The sequence below is a fragment of the Dermacentor silvarum genome, chromosome 4 (genome assembly GCF_013339745.2).
Source record: "Dermacentor silvarum isolate Dsil-2018 chromosome 4, BIME_Dsil_1.4, whole genome shotgun sequence".
NCBI lineage: Eukaryota > Metazoa > Arthropoda > Arachnida > Ixodida > Ixodidae > Dermacentor > Dermacentor silvarum.
In genome coordinates this window covers 227037660-227053832 of record NC_051157.2, presented here as the reverse complement: position 1 = coordinate 227053832, position 16173 = coordinate 227037660, and the positions used below count along the sequence as shown (strand labels likewise).

Sequence of the window (16173 nt, the reverse complement as noted above, 5' to 3'; positions counted from 1 at the left end):
CCCCTTGGCGGTCATGTCCAACCACCAGGTAAGCTACTATTCCATGTGCTTTCCGGTCACAGTGATGCCGATGCCACCAGATGTGCGTGAATTTTACCCAATACCACTCGTGAATCTCCGGCACCGACTGCATAGCTCACTTTACAATACCTGACCGCATTTCCAACGCATCTCAGGTTGCAGGTGTTCCCCGTCACAGCAACACAAGCATTGACTGCACAACCACGTGTCACCTTGAACATGCGCGTCTGCCTCTTTAGCCTACTTCGTGCCACGAGGCTATGCACCACTTGTCCGCAGCGCTACTCTCAGCCACGACCACCAGAGAAATTTGTCCAGCCCCCCATCTCCTTCACCAGAACTCAGCCTGGTATGTCTGACGGACACGTGGAACTTCCGACCATGGACATAGCCTGTAAATAGTCATTGTGCTGAATTGTTTATTAGTTGCTAACACTGTATATAGAACTCTTGTGAGGACAACATCGTGAGAACAGTACTGTTCTTATAATCAAGACTCCGTCTATACGGTAGGGGGCACTGTCGCAGTGCCAATGTGCTGACGCACCGATGACGACAAAGTCCGTGATGGCGCGGGCAGAGCAAGCGCGTGTGGAGAGAAAATAAGTACAGTAAAACCCCAGTGATACGATCATGGCTGGTACGAATTTTGGTGTAATACGAATTTGTAACATTCCCCGGCCGAAATACATTGCTCACAATACGAAAAAAATTGGCTGTTCCGAACGTGTTGCCGCACCGCTGCGGATCATACGAATGCGTGAGCAACATCGGCGGCAGCTGAGCCAGCGGAGCGACTGGCACAGACAACATCAGAGGTGGTGTTGACTAGCAAGCTGGCACAGCGGGATCTGGGCGGGATCCATAGTCGCCAAGGAATTGGCTACGTCACGCGGCTGCGCAATCCTCATTGGTCCCCACGTCGAGCGGACCGGACCACATCACAGCCTAGCTGGTGCTTTGACTAGCGAGAACGTAGACAAGGACTGCTGCAGCTACGACGACCACGGCAGCAGCCACGGCGGCCAAAATGCTGCCTGCACTCGACATGCTGAGGTGTTCAGTGGTGTGCGAAAACATTCGCGAGATCACGTGCTCACACTTTTACGCCTTCCAGAAGGCGTTCGTTGACGATTTGGGCAAGAAGAAACGCACATGGATAGTAGAACCCCCGTTGATACATTTTTTCAAGGGACCGGGGAAAAAAAAAAGTTGCAGTTTCGTCCGAAAGGTGAAGCAACGATTGCGATAGCAAATTAGTAGACAGCTGTACGAAGTAAGGATAGTACCTTTATCGGCCGTATCAACTTGTAAACATTTGTTTACTAACTAAATTAGCAAGCACAGTGTCACACGTGTACAGGTGAACACGAACACATCTCGCTCGATGACCGCGGGAACGGAGCCTTCCACTACGACGTGCCTCCTAATCAGAACTGGTTCTGGCACTTAAAACCCCAGAAAGAAGACGGAAACTCGCTGTCAAAACGCTGGAGTAAAGAAGCGTGGAAGCAGCAGCGAGCGAATTGACCTTTGTCTCTCGTGTCAAAGCAAAACGTCGAAAGCACAGCGCATAATAAGCTATCAGGCACTAGGTGCACTTTGTCAACATTGCAGATCGCTTTCAAGAATGGCGCCCGCAAGGCCGCGCCGTATCGGCGTGCCGGTCGCAATGCACCGATCACTTGTTGCAGCGTACAAGCTGGCTGCACCACTAAATTTACGTGACCGCCACATTTAAAAGCAACGTAAGATACAGGAAAAACAGGTTGGCGATGTATCAAGGGGAACTTAATACATGGAAGTCAATGTAGGATATAGGTCGGGACCACGAAAACGCGACGTAGCAGCCGGGAAAATGCAGCAGCGAGGAACAATCAACGGGGTTCCACTATATTAGGAATTTTTGCTGCTAAAATTAAATAAATTTTTTTCAATTTTGTGTGTTTTGATGATACGAATTTTGGGTGATACGAATATTTCACGCAACCCCGCGAGATTTGTATTACCGAGATTTTACTGTACTTTGCGCGGCTGCAGGTGGTCGTGCACGCCGTATCTTGAAAGTGATCTGCAGACGGCTCATAGCTTTGTGCGCGCTGTGCTTTTGCCATTCAGTTTCCGTTGAAGTAATAGACCTCATGACCGATAGCCGCCTTTGCTCGCTGCTGCTGTTGCTCACGCTAGAGTTCCGACAGTGAGTGTCCGCAGTCATCGAGTGTGATGTGTTCATGTTTGCTTTTACACACTGACACCGTGCTTGTTAATTGAGTTAGTAAGCGAATGTTTCCAAGTGTGTACGGCCGATAAAACTACTATGCTTACTCCGTATAGCTGTCTACTAATTTGCTATTGCAACTGATGCTTCTCCTTTCGGGCGAAACTGTGTCTTTTATTGAGCAACTTTAATATAGCAGTCATTTTTTGCTGAAATTTCTTTTTTTTCAAAGTCCTTAAACAAGTTCTTTAGAAAGTTAAAAATGAGACCAAGAATTCTGAAACAAAGGAACACCATAGAGCAGCTTGATACAAGGAGCGATACAACTGGCGGACGAGGGCAGGCGCTTCGTTCAGCTACGGGACCACATGAAGATCTCGCCGGAAAAGCCAGCCAAAACAAGTGCGAGCGAAAGCTGATGCGAGCAGACAATACTATGAGTCCGAAAATCGCAGTCGGGCAGGGCCGCATGACACCACTTTCCTGCGCGTACGCCACTGAAGGGACATCTCTCATTGGTCTGCTTCGCTTGCGGCAGTTTAAATCGTTCGAGGACTGATCCCCTCACGGCATGAAAAACCTGCTTCGCGACAGCTTTTGTGGCGTGCGTTTTGGTGCTGCCGGCGTGCAGCACGCGTTTTTTCGCTAGTGTCGCCGACCCTTAAAACATTGTTAGTGGGTCGTTGGAATGTAATTTAATCTAGTACACTCGAATATAAAGCTCTGAGTTTCAGAAAACCCAGTTTGCAGTCGTATCATCTAATTTCAGGTGAAACGTGATCGTATCAACCTCATGAAAAAACATTGGCCAGGAAAAGAAAAAAAAAATTGTCATCCTAAAAACGTATTACGCAGAATCATATCAACGAGGTTCCACTGTACTTGCATAGATAGCATTAGTTTTATTAAAATTATGGATACTTTAACTTTAGAGGACTTGTATAATTTGGAGATAGCGGCATTGTGAGAACAAAGCAAAAGTAAAAGAAAATATAGAATTGCCAATTCAATTTAGACAGGCAAAGAAGGAGAGTGCGCCTATTGCCTTAGGTTCTGTTATATCATCAACATACCTTCTTTTTCACAGTGTACTCCATTTTAAAAGATTTTATACTAGCAAAATGCCTCCGAAGTCTGCACACAGCACATCCAGGTACTTCCATTCTTTTCTAAGCCAATGATGTACTTAACTTAGGACAGCACTGCTTCATGGCAGTCTATGCGATGACAAGGGTGGCATTTTTCAGTGCTTCGATTTAGTTTATGAACCAAAGACTGCTTGCTGCTTTTACATGACTTGCCCACTGTGAGAGCTCCATGTAATATAGTTTGCAATCACTTTCATAAACATGCGCCAAAAGGAAATTTTGGTATCTCCAAAAGCTGCTCCGAAATGGCATAAACCAGTAGCATCACTGCAAATGGAGAACTCTATTTTCAGTATCATAGAGGCTGAATGAATAGTTTATAGAAAAACGAAGCAAAATCGCGCATTGAATCGCCCTGCGACCTGCAGAGAAGTTTCGAAAGAAACACCTGCCGAGAAGACCACTTGTAAAGGCCATTTAGTCATCCAACGGGTTCTGAACTGTGTGGGGATGTGCGACTCTCACGCGTCCCCTGATGTTGTTTTTCTCGCATGGCTCCTGTCTGCTGTAATCCGGCTTCGCCGCGTAGCTTTACGGCGATGGAGTTGCAGCGTACTACGAGAGATGGTGCTAGTGTTGCGCTGCTAACGCCACCTGACGGCGGGGGGGGGGGGGGGTTACGCGAGCACAAAAAGGAGAAGGCTGTTCCTCTTCGGGTTGGGATCGGTGAGTGATGCGGACGTCCCGCGCGTGTGCCGATCCATGCTTCACGTGACCGTCTCGCGTGGCTAGGAGCAGGGCACCGGTATGGACGAACACGAATCGTTTGAGCGCGCCACCGTTCACATGACCGTACACGGTGAACGACTAGGCGATGGTGTCATAGCATGGGCGAACATATTCGCTCGCTATCCAGTCGCGGTGAGTCGGACTTCCTTGATTTGTCGTGCGCCCATGTGAATGTTCTATGCGTAGGAATTCGGCTAGCATGTATGAAAGGTGCAATAAATGCCCTTTTGATTGTTTGTACTACTGTGTTGTCGTTCCTTTGTCCCAAGAGCATGTGTGAGACTCCACAACTGTGACACTACCTCTCGCTGTGCATGTATATGCACTCACTGGTCACGTAGCCTTGGCTCTGCTGCATGGAAGAACTGAAACAGAGTATAGTATGTGCAGTTTCTTGTAATTTTGACAAATAAATAATATGTACACAATTACTTTTACTGTCTTTTTCAATAAGACCAGCATGAATGCAAAATTCCTTCCTGGTGTCATATTTTTTAGGAAGTATTGGCGCAAAATATGCAGGTCTACAAACAATTCTGCACTTTTAAAAATCTAAATTTGTCATGGCTGTTAAGGGGTTAACAAAGTGTCCAACTTGTCCTTCGTACGAGGGTCACTTGTGAGCACCAGAAAATGAGGGGCATCATTGTTACTGCATGTCTTACAAAAAGATTTCACCATCACAATGTGTCCTGAATACAGTCAATGGAGAGTAGAAAAAATGGTATCATTTACAGAGATGTTTACAGGAGAATAAATTCAGGAAGTAATAATAATTGTGGTTAATACAATAAGGTCCCATTGAACGAGACACAAAGTCGGCATGCACGCACATTCCACAGGGTTGGCACAGGACACATTATTTCGTGTTGTAGAAGTTTGAGGCAGTGTGCTGCAAGGTGGTTACCTGGTTAACTGTTCGAGTGCTTCTGTAATTTATGCAGTGGTTTGTATGTCCACAGCTCAAAGATAAAAAGCAACCAGTGTTTTGCTAAAATGGGCCATTGCGTGGCTAATTGCAGGGCACGACAAGAGGAGCCCTGATGGGGTGCCCAGAGACTCCTGTGGTGCTGTGCTTAGCCACCAGAGCATCTGCTCCAGCCTTCTACCACAAGGTAGGGCTTTGAAGAGTAGGCAGGTTAATGGGAAAGAATTGCACGGACTCCATTGCAAGTGTACTGGAATTCAAGATAGAGCAGCATCTCGGACAGGTTTTGTTAGCGAGGAGTTGGGTGCCAGGGGGAGGTGGAACCCGGTGGCACAGTTTGGAATGATGGGTATCATGACATGGCACAAGCATTGAGAAAGGTCAATTCTTTATCCATAAGATGAATGATGTACTTACAGTGTGAGTACCATACCTTTTAACCCTTTCCATGCCAAGGAGGAGTCTCAGTTGTCTAGCCATTTTCTCCAATACATCTGAGTGACGAGTCTCACTCATCCAAGGATTTCTTTTTGTCTACCGAGTGCACAGATGGGTGGCAGTCATTTTTTTCTGTTGGTGTGAATGCCGCACTACTAGATTGTGCCAGCTTCCCAGAAAAGGGATTTTTTTTTTGCAAGCATTGTTGGGGAAATGTAGTAGAATTCTGGCTCTCCTGGGTTTTGAAAATGGGAGTGCGGAGTTAGGCAGGCTACAGCGATGAGGGCCGCCTTCTTCGATGCCATAATTGTGGTGTTTTTGGATGTCCTTTCACTTTAAGTAAAGAAATAGACATGGAAAGCACTAGTGAGTCGTGCTCATAACTTCAGCTGAGTACTGACGTTTGCGAGGAAGAGTGGGAGACAGTGGTGGCCTTATAGTAAGTGGCTGCGTAAAGCAGAATAGGTAGTGTCCAAATGTGAGTGACAGAAGAAACACATTTCAAAGGCTGTGCTTTTTGTAAACTGCATGCATTGGAAGTAACTGTAGAGCAACATTTTAGAAATAACCTATGGGACAAGTCGAAATGTTCAGAAAAGCCTTTAGTTTGGTAGCAAGTTTATTCGATGTGAGGAGAGGATGCTGCCTGTTCTTCCTGTTGGTAGCGTGTGGAACTCGAATCTCCGGGATTACCTGGTTCAAAATAGTTTGCGTTTTCTCGCATTACTTGCACTGCATTGTCTGTCATAACAAGGATTGCTTCTTTTGTTCTGTGTATTTACTTTCTATATAAATAAGTCAGATAAACGCACTTGCATGCAAGTTATCATGGCTTTAACACTATTTATTTTGGTACAATCCTAAAATATGTACTTCTTGATTTACACTGCACTCCATTTATAACAATAACAAGAAGAATGAAAAATCCAATCATTATAACCAATCATCGCTATATTTGGACTGCCGTAAAAAAAAAGCTGCCGAGTATACCTTTGTAGCTCCGAAACCAAATTTGCCACTTGCGATAAAAATCGACGTAGAATGTAGGCTGTGAAAAATAAAATGTTTATTTATACCTCTAAACAGCATGTCAAAGCGTTACGTGCGCCGAAATAGTCCGAAATCTGCACTTGCTTTCGCGGAAATTTCGGGTTCACAACCGATGTGTGCATCACGTCGTCCAGCTGCTGTGCGAACACTGGCGGCTATGATTTAGCGTCCATGAAATCAGTGAGCGACTCGATCGACAACACTGAACTTTGAGTGAACATCAAGGTCAGTGTCAAACACAGGCCATTGTAAATCTCGTTGTGACTGCCGCTGCTGTCGTTACCTCCGTTGCACAACGCTGCCGTCTGTTGCGACAACGATCGTCCCATCGGAGATCTCTTCATAGTACAAGGCAGCACTATCAGCATTCGGGAGCTCATCCATCGAAGGCACCATCTATTTCATCATTTGGCAGCGACATCTCCCAGAGTTCTGTATGTCAGCTGCTCCACCTTGTTGGTTTCACCAAAGGGGGTTTTTACCCAGGTGCACAAAGCCTGCCTTTTCCGTTGATCGGCCTGGCCACTGGTTCTAGCCTTCGTAATTGTGGTGCTCCTGGTTTTCAGAATCGTCGATATCGTTGACTGCGCGAGCTCGTACTTCCAGTCTTGCAATATTTGCAGCATTGTCTTAAGTGACACAGCATTTTTTAAAATTTTATTTATTTATAGATACTGCGATCTTTTACAAGATCTTAGCAGGGGTGGGAACATAAAGTACACTCATACAAACATACATTACAAGGAACTTTCCAAAGCTTGAATTCAACATGACAAACGGACAGAATGCAAGCAAAAAGGAGCAAATAAATTATGTGCGACAGAATCAAGAATGCAGGCGCGCCTGAAAAAAGGGATAAAGAATTTAGTGTAATGACTTTGTCAGGAAGTTTATTCCATCAACCATTGTTCTTAGAAAATAAGAGTATTTGAAGCAGTTGTTATGCGGTGTTAACGGGGTTACTGCTTGGGAATGTTTATGACGGGCAGCATAACCAGTTACAGGTGTTAAAATGTGCGAGGTATCAATATGGTAGTGGCCATTCACTAGCTGAAAAAAAGAATTTTAATCGGGAAACACGATTTTGTTCTGTAATCGAAGAGAAGCCATTACGTTTAAGGAGGTCTGTTATAGAAGTTCAACTGTAAGAATTGTAGATGAATCGAACAGCTTTCTTTTGAATTCGTTCTAATTTTTCAATATTTGTTTTTGTGTGGGGGTCCCAGATGATCATTGCATACTCTAAAGTAGGACGAACCATTGCATTATATGCCAGAAGGCGGACAGCAGGTGTCGAGAATTTTAATGACCGTCTTAGGGTGAAGAATTTGTGAAGACAATTAGCCATTACAGTGTCAGTATGTTTTGACCAGGAAATATTGTGAGATATGTGTACACCGAGATATTTATAGTGAGATACTTGGGAGATATAAGTGTTGTTGGCAAAATAGTGAAAGAGAAATGGCTTTTTCTTTAGTGTTATACTCACAAAGACGATTTTTTCATAGTTAAAAGACTTTGCCGTCGATGGCACCATGCAACTATTTTGCCAAAATCACTATTTAGCCTGATTTGATCTTGGGGGGATTCAATTTCGTCATACAGTATACAGTCATCAGCGTAAAGTTTAAATTTGACGGATAGGTTATTGACAATGTCATATATATAAAGCAAGAAAAAAAGAGGACTCAGCATGGATCCCTGGGGAACGTCAGAAACAACAGGTAATGTGTCAGAGGAAATCTGGTCTATCCTAACAAATTGGGAGCGGTTGGTTAGTTGCGCTTGTATCCATTTTAATAGTTTATCATTTCAAGTATAAAGCTCAATTTGTGAAGTAATTTGCTGTGGGCTACTTTGTTGAATTCTTACTGAAATCCATGAATATAGCGTCGGTTTGTTTTCTATTATTTATTGTGTTGGCAAAATCATGAATTGTTTCTACTAACTGAGTGTTTGTGGAAAAGCCCCGCCGAAATCCGTGCTGAGCGGTCATCAACATGCAGTGATCATCAAGAAAACCAATTACATGCTTATAGATTATGGTTCGAAATTTTGCATGTCGTCAAAGTCAGAGAAATTGGTCTATCGTTTTTTATGCAATTTTTGTTTCCCGATTTATGTAAGGGTTTGATTATTGCTGTTTTCCAGTCATCCGGAAGCATGCCGTCCTAAAGCGATTTACTAAACAAATTTCCAAGTACTTTGCACACCACTCGGCATACCGTTTTAAGAAGCCATCTGGACCAGGGGATTTCTTTTCATCTATTTTTAACAGTATATACCATGCTCAGAAATAACAATACCAGGAATGGAAGGCAAATCCATACGAAAGGAAGGCAGATAACCGTCATCCCTTGTAAATACACTGCCGAAATAATTGTTAAAAGCAGAAATACAACCTGCTCATCGTGTACAACTTTTACCGTCTATTATCAACATATTGGAAAGGGAGGACGAATAAGTCATCGTCCTCCAGAATCTCCCTGGAGACGTTTTCATAAAACTAGGAAGCTGTACATTAAAGTAACTCTGTTTATCATTATGATCATTTGTTTTAAATTATTTGACGCTTCCTCAATGAGCCTTTCGGAGTTTGAACAAGTTTTAATTTTTGCGCAATTTTAAGCCGCTTAAGCTTGCGTTGCTGGTGCAAAGTCTCTCAGGAAAATTCAAGGAGATCAGCGCTGTCAGTGCACACTGCTGCTTCCGCGGCACATTTTCGTGCTCGCTGAAAGAGAAAGGGGGGAGAGACATCGTTTGCTTCTCACTTTTTAAAAGCAGAGCTGTTTTTAGTCGAGCGTGCGCCGACAGTGCCGTCACACAGGAGCAGAGCTGGAGAGGTAACGTGACCTGCTCGCCGGTAGGAGAGGAGCCGACCAATTGGAGTGCGTGGCGAGGAGGAAAGGCGCAGGGTATAATAGCAGGTGTTTGCGCTGCACGCTCTTCGCACGATGGTCGTCCATCGGCATGAGCGGCCTCCATCGGCCACGAAGCACGAGCGGCGTCCAGAACACGTACCACGAAGTGAAAATTTTCAAAACAGCAGAGATGTGGTTGTTCCTTTGGTCTAAAACGAAGACTACCGCAGTGAAAAAAAAGAAACATACGTGCCAATCGCAGAAATAGAATGTCACACACCCTGTGAACGAGGCGCCAACGCTGGGCCAGATTTCAAAGCGGACTTATCAGCTTCTGAAAATAACCCCACGAAAGCAAGGACAATTAGTAAGGGGCCCTCTGGTGTGCCAGCGAACACCGGTTGTGGTCCAAAGACCGAGTCAGAGCCCAGAGTTGTCAAAACACAATGACATAAATTCTTCAAACAAGGCAGTTACATACATACATGCACACTTTGGCTATACACATCACAATACAATTCAGATGGGTATTAACAAAACAATAGAAAATAATTAACGACAAGCACTAAGAGTCCAACATGTACAGTACAGAATGAATAGGAACACAGTGTCCAATCGTATTCACCCTTTCTGGTCTTGAGCCGGACGATCTCGGCGTAGCTTTAAGGCAAATTTGAAGGAGGAACTTCTTCCGGAAATGCAGACGCTCGAGGAACTCGTAAACTAGCTTGCCGGGGAATCCCCTTCTTCCGCAGATGGTCAGTCTTCACGTCACATCTCTTCACCGGCGCCGTCTGACCTCCCTGCTGATTCCCGCATGGCGCTTTTATTGCCTTCGCTGGCACTAAACCTTCCGACAGAGCCGTGATCCCGTAGCATAAGCAAAGCCATCTTCTAGACATTTCTTGCGCTTTCAGCCGCGGCACCGAAACGTCTTCTAGGAGGGGTGGTGACTCATCCGTTAACGCACGCTCGGGCTGTCGCCCTCCCTCTCTCTCTTGGCTCTTGCATCGGGTCTCAAAGGGTGTGTCGCCGCGCGCCCTCTCTATCCTCTCTCGACACCGCAACCTTCGCGTGTCTTCTCGAAGCTTGTAGCCTCCGTTGATCACGTCGGCTGTTTGTGGCATATGCGCTCTCTCCCTCTGTCGAAGCTGCGCGGGGCCGTCTTGTTTCTTTGCTGGCTTGAGCGATTTTTTTGCTGCACTTCTGCACTTAGGACTCCAGTGGTCATGAATTGAGTCACTGTGTCCAAGCTCTTGTGAACGTTCTCTGGCACAATAATCTGCCGAGCAGCTAAGGACTTTAGTTTCTCCAGGCACATCAGTGCTTCTTTAGCTAAAATTTTTGTTACTTCCTTTTCAAGGGTGATTCTTCTTCCACTTCTTCATGAGGTAGTACGCTCGCTACAATCTCTTCTGTAGTCAGTGTGGTGCACGTCTCAACCTGAGAGTCGCAAATGACATAGTCTTCAAAAGGCTGTCTGTACCCAGTCTTTCCAACAATTCCTTCCAGCCACTGGGTTCATTGCTTTTGTCAGTGTCATGTTCCTCCTCTTCGAGATTGGTGTCCACAGCGTCTAGAGACAGACGCTTTCGTCTGGTGCTCATGATTAACCAGAAGGCGAATGCCTTTTTTGTGGTTGTAGAAATAAAGCTCTATCTGCGGCTATGGCTATGGCTTCGGCTGGCTACGAGGTCATCTAGGTAGTCAATTCAAGGAACCTTGGCCGATCCTTCAAAGCTAAAAAAGGGCCCATTACTCGTCGCGTGATTATGAATCGCAGTTCTCAATGTTAAAATATGCTACAAAAGTGCGGGTTGTACTCGATTAAAAAAACATTTGAATTATGGGGTTTTGTGTGCCAAAACCATGTTGGAGTGGGGCACTCCGAAATAATTTGGACCACCTGGGGTTCTTTAACGGGCACCTAAATCTAAGTACATGGGTGTTTTTGCATTTCGCTCCCATCGATATGCAGCCGCCGTGGTCAGGATTTGATCCCGCGACCTCGTGCTTAGCAGCTTAACACCATAGCCCCTAAGCAACCATGGCGGGTGGGTTGTACTTGAAGTCATCAACAAGACTTGGGAGGCATAGGATGATGCCACGGAATATGTTTGTGAAACTGAAATGCGTACTGCAGTGAATTTCGTTAAACTGAAGGGCGTTTGCATTGGGTTAAATGGCACTTTGGTGGGGACTTAAAAAAGTTTGTACAATTGAATAGTTCGATTAAATGACGTTCGTTCAAGTGGTATTTTGCTGTATATGTTTTTTTTTTCTCATAGCCCTAGTGCATAAGTTGATACTCTTAATTCGACTTATCGCTATAACCAATATATCGTTATATGTGGTACCATTATAAGTGGACTGTACTGTATTTGTGAATTGTAGGTGCAGGACAGAATATGCAGCGCCTTGGTAGTAGACATTCCCTTGGTTTTATTGGCTATAACAAGATGGATATTATTCTGAGTGCTACTCAAGCGAACACCTAATTTTTGGACACCATTTTAGCACTAGCACACAAGGATGAAAGGGAGACACAGCAATGCACTAACTTCAATTTATTCCATGGAAAACTTGTAAATTGCACGAAGGTACCATTCAGAACATTGAACTGCTAAAAAGTCCATATCTTTATCAAGGAGGTCGACAGACAACATGCCAACACACCTCTCACTGATCCTCCTGATAGCTTTTGCTTCTATAGTTTCATGCACGTCCTTATCTGTGTCTGGCAAGAATCACAAAATAATTAAACAAACGAGCGCAGTCCCAGTCTTGACATGACCATTCCGGTATCCTTTTACATTCAAACTATGTCCTCTTAGGTGTTCATTAAGGCCTTTTCTCCTTAAGGTATTTGGTACCACAGGATGATGGCAGTTCATACGCCACTGCATCCAGAAGTTCAACAAACTGGTTATGATGCCCCTTCTTCTTACTGTGCTTTTACATGCCAAAACCACTTAGAAACTGTGCCTGGTTGTTAGAACAACCAGGCACAGTTTTGAAGCGAAAGCTTCATTACGCTACTTTGGGCAGCCGTCTGCGACTCAACAGTTTTCACCTTGAGAGCTAGAGGTCAAACCACAAGAGAGCATTAAGGTGCATTTATAGTCCGGCATTATCAGCACGTGGGCTCGCGTCATCAGACACCAGACGCGTCGGAGCGCATTGGCTGCGCGTCCGGTTACGTAGACGCCGGGCTCGTCGGAGCGCATTGGCCACGCGTCCGGTTATGTTGGCGGCGCCAGTACGTCGAACCATCGGTCGAACTATAGCCGCTGTTGTTCTCGCCAACGTGACGTAACATGTGCGCGCGTTCACGCTACATTGTACTATATTTAGGCCTCTATGGAGCCCTGAAAGGAGACATTGTCGCCGTTGCCCGAGTAGAGTTGGGCCCGGCTGCGATTTGCAACCAAGTCTCACTACTTTACTGAACACCGCAGTGTCTTCATAGGCATAAAAAAAATGATGAATGAACACTGTATTCCTTGCAAACATGTCTGTATATCATTGCAAAACCATACCTCGGCCACAGCTCAACAATGGGCCTAGCCAGGGCAGTGAAACTTTCACTGTCAACCAGGGTTAACCAAAGCTAAACCACACCAATTTTTTTCATCGAGGGTTTGTCAACCTGCACACCTTGCTCAGTTTATCTGGTGCTGAAGAAATTACTGTTGCCTTCATCCTAATAGCGATCTTCTGAAGAAAGTGTGCCGTCCCACACAAGTAGGGTCAACCGCAGTCTTCGAGTGCAAAGTGGTTTAGTGAAAATAGTTGGAAACTAGACGTCTAGGTGTTTCTCTTGGTGCCAGTATGTCGTCATGCATCAAGTTCACTTCTTTCACTGTTTTTGACAGTGTTTCATATTGAGCAAATTTTTCAGATGGCTGGATGGGTACAGCATGCTGGACATGAAACAGCTTATTTTCTCATATCTACCATGCCTGTAGAGAGTTCACACATTGAATCCACATTTTGTAAGCACGACAAAACTCACTGAAGGACTCAAAAATTATAGGGGTTATCGAATACTGAATAGTAGATTTGGAATTGAATATTGACAGTGGTGGTGTGGAGCAGAGGTAGAACACTGGGTTTCTAATCTGAAGGTCGTAAGTTCGAATCTCCTCCAGTCCACTACATTTTCAGGCATGGAGTGGCGCCTGACACCGGCAAAAAAAAAAAAAAGAAAAATATCGCCGAGAGCTAGTGGGGCTACACTATTCCAAGTGTAACCAAATTAGGAAGGCCCACTAAGCTTCAACAAAGTCACCCGAAAAGGAATTGGCCTCCCTAGTGCAGTATTCGGCCACTACCTCCCTCATGACTCCTGCAATTAACCCATGGCCCTCACTCCCCAGCAGCTGCGGAGCAATTGACCAAGGCGGCAGTCAGACCTGCGACGCAGCAGAGTGTGCTAAGAACCTCTGGGTCCAGACAGGCTGCCACTGGAAACTGAACCTGGCAACGTTCTACATGCGCACCTCTTGAGTGAGGCTAGTTTAGCAGGGCTATTTGAGGAATTATCAGGCATTGCCTGGGATATTATTGGCCTTAGTCTGGTTAGAAGAACTGGTGAGGCTTATACAGTGCTGACTAACGCCCATGTCTCTGCTATGAAGGTCTTCCTGAAGAGAAAATTTGGGGTAGGACTTCTAGTCCATAAGGACATAGCGGGCAACATGGATGAATTCTACAGCATTAATGAGAGGGTAGCAGTCATTTTAATTAAGCTGAATAGGGGGTATAGAATGAAGGTAGTACAATAGTTCAGCGGAAATCCGCTAGGTGGAGATAAGTAATTAAAGGGAAAGTGAGACATCCACCCAAATGTAGCAATTTGCTACAATGGAAACCCAACCGGGTTCCTCGAAAAAAAGCCTCGCAGTTGAAGAAAATTCGTCCTGGTCCGAAACTCGAACCCGGGACCCCCGCCTTTCCGGGGCAGCCGCTCTACCATCTGAGCTAACCAGGCGGCTAACAGATGGCAGGGCGAAGTCGAATTTGTCGACAACTTGAAGTAAAGGCAAGTATATGACGTAATAGTTCAGCAGAAATCCGCTAGGTGGAGATAAGTATTAAAGGGAAAGTGAGACATCCACCCAAATGTAGCACTTTGCTACAACGGAAACCCAACCGGGTTCCTCGAAAGAAAGCCACGTCACGTTTTTCATTCTGATGAAAACGCAAAAGTTTCCTGGCACAAATTTCAAAACACGTGACCTCTGGACAGCCAATGAGACAGCCAAGATGGCGGATAATGGCGGCCGTGCAGCTGCCATGCGTGCCGAGAATAGCACCTCAGTTCACTGTGATGGGTGTATTTGAGCAATAGGAGACATACATAATGCCGAAAACCCTGTGCTACAGTCAGGCGACACTGGTTTTGGCTGCCATTGTGAGGGATAGACAGGGGCACTCTTTAGTAGCTGGTTGCCTGCCCTGCTGCGATTATTTGTTTTGTGCTGTTTCTATTGCGTTCATTCACTGAAATTCGACATGCCAACATAGAGCTGCATGCTGTGTCTACATGCACAGGTCTGGCCTTAAGGCATACACATGTGTAAAAAAAAAATCACCGCATATCCACGAAGTGAATGATGATGAGTGGGCGAAGCACCGGGGGATCATTCAGGCGAAACGCGGGAAGCGTTCTCCGGAAGCCGGAAGCTGGCTTCTGGAACCGGAAGCAGAATCGGAAGCGGAAGTCTGCTTCCGGTTCCGGCTTCTGGAAGCCGGAACTTAGCGTACATATACTATATATATATATATTGTAAGAAGATGACGAACGATGACGCAGAGTCACCAGCATCGGCAGCATCAAGCGCGCAGCAGAAGCTCGAGCGAGAGGACTGGGCTGGTGCATCCTACAACCCGCTGTCGCTACGAACCCCAATAAATCCCCTTTATAAGTGGTGGAGGTGCGGGGTAACGTTCCACTCTACCATCCTGGAACTTCGTTCGCGGACGCTACCCTTTGCATGCGGACGCCGACCAGCAGACTCTTCCATCGCCACCCGTCCCTTGTGCGGCACTGTTCACCAGCGGGAACCTCCAATCTTCAGCGGAACCGACGACAACGACGTTGAAGAGTGGCTGTCATCTTATGAACGGGTTGAGCGTTCACAACAAATGGAATGACTCGGACAAGCTGGCTTACGTATCCTTCTATCTTGCGGGCGTTGCCAGTCTCTGGTTCAGGAATCATGAGAGGATATCCGAACGCGGTCGGCGTTCAGACGTTGATTACCGAAGTATTTGACCAACCCGCCGTCAGGATACTCCGAGCCGAGCAGCGTTTGCGTACACGCGCACAGGACACGGGTGAGACGTTCACCAGCTATATAGAAGACGTCCTCGATTTGTGCAGGCGCGTGAACGCTGCCATGACGGAAGCGGAAAAGATTAAGCACGTCATGAAGGGAACCGATGATGACGCGTTCCAGATGCTTCTGGCCAAGGACCCGCGCACTGTTGGCGACGTTATCAGCTTGTGCCAGAGCTATGATGAATTGCGAAAGCAGCGAGCTCTGACAAGGCGACATCCCACACCTAATGCGGCGTCACTCTGCAGCCTGACCACCGGCCCCGAACAAGCCTCCTTGATAGCCCAAATCAAAGATTTCGTCCGCGAAGAAGTCGCACGACAGCTGTCTCTGGTGTCCATCACTCCGGAGTCTGCCAGCACTTTGCCGTCTCCTCTCCGTAATGTGATCCGTGAAGAGGTCACGAAAGCGCTGCCAGCTGTTCGCCAGCAGGATG

The 16173-nt window shown here is 46.0% G+C and overlaps 1 protein-coding gene across 6 annotated transcripts in view; it reads left to right on the top strand.

Annotated features, from left to right (window-relative positions):
- Positions 1–16173, top strand: part of LOC119451014 (DENN domain-containing protein 2D-like) — a 428171-nt gene that overhangs the window by 136923 nt on the left and 275075 nt on the right. For 3 of the 6 annotated variants that reach the window (XM_049666395.1, XM_049666394.1, XM_049666392.1), the window contains exon 8: positions 5139–5231. The exons of the other annotated variants lie outside the window; for them this stretch is intronic. In XM_049666395.1, the coding sequence (XP_049522352.1) occupies positions 5139–5231 (93 nt within the window). The remainder of the gene's footprint in view (positions 1–5138; positions 5232–16173) is intronic. 6 annotated transcript variants of the gene reach the window in all.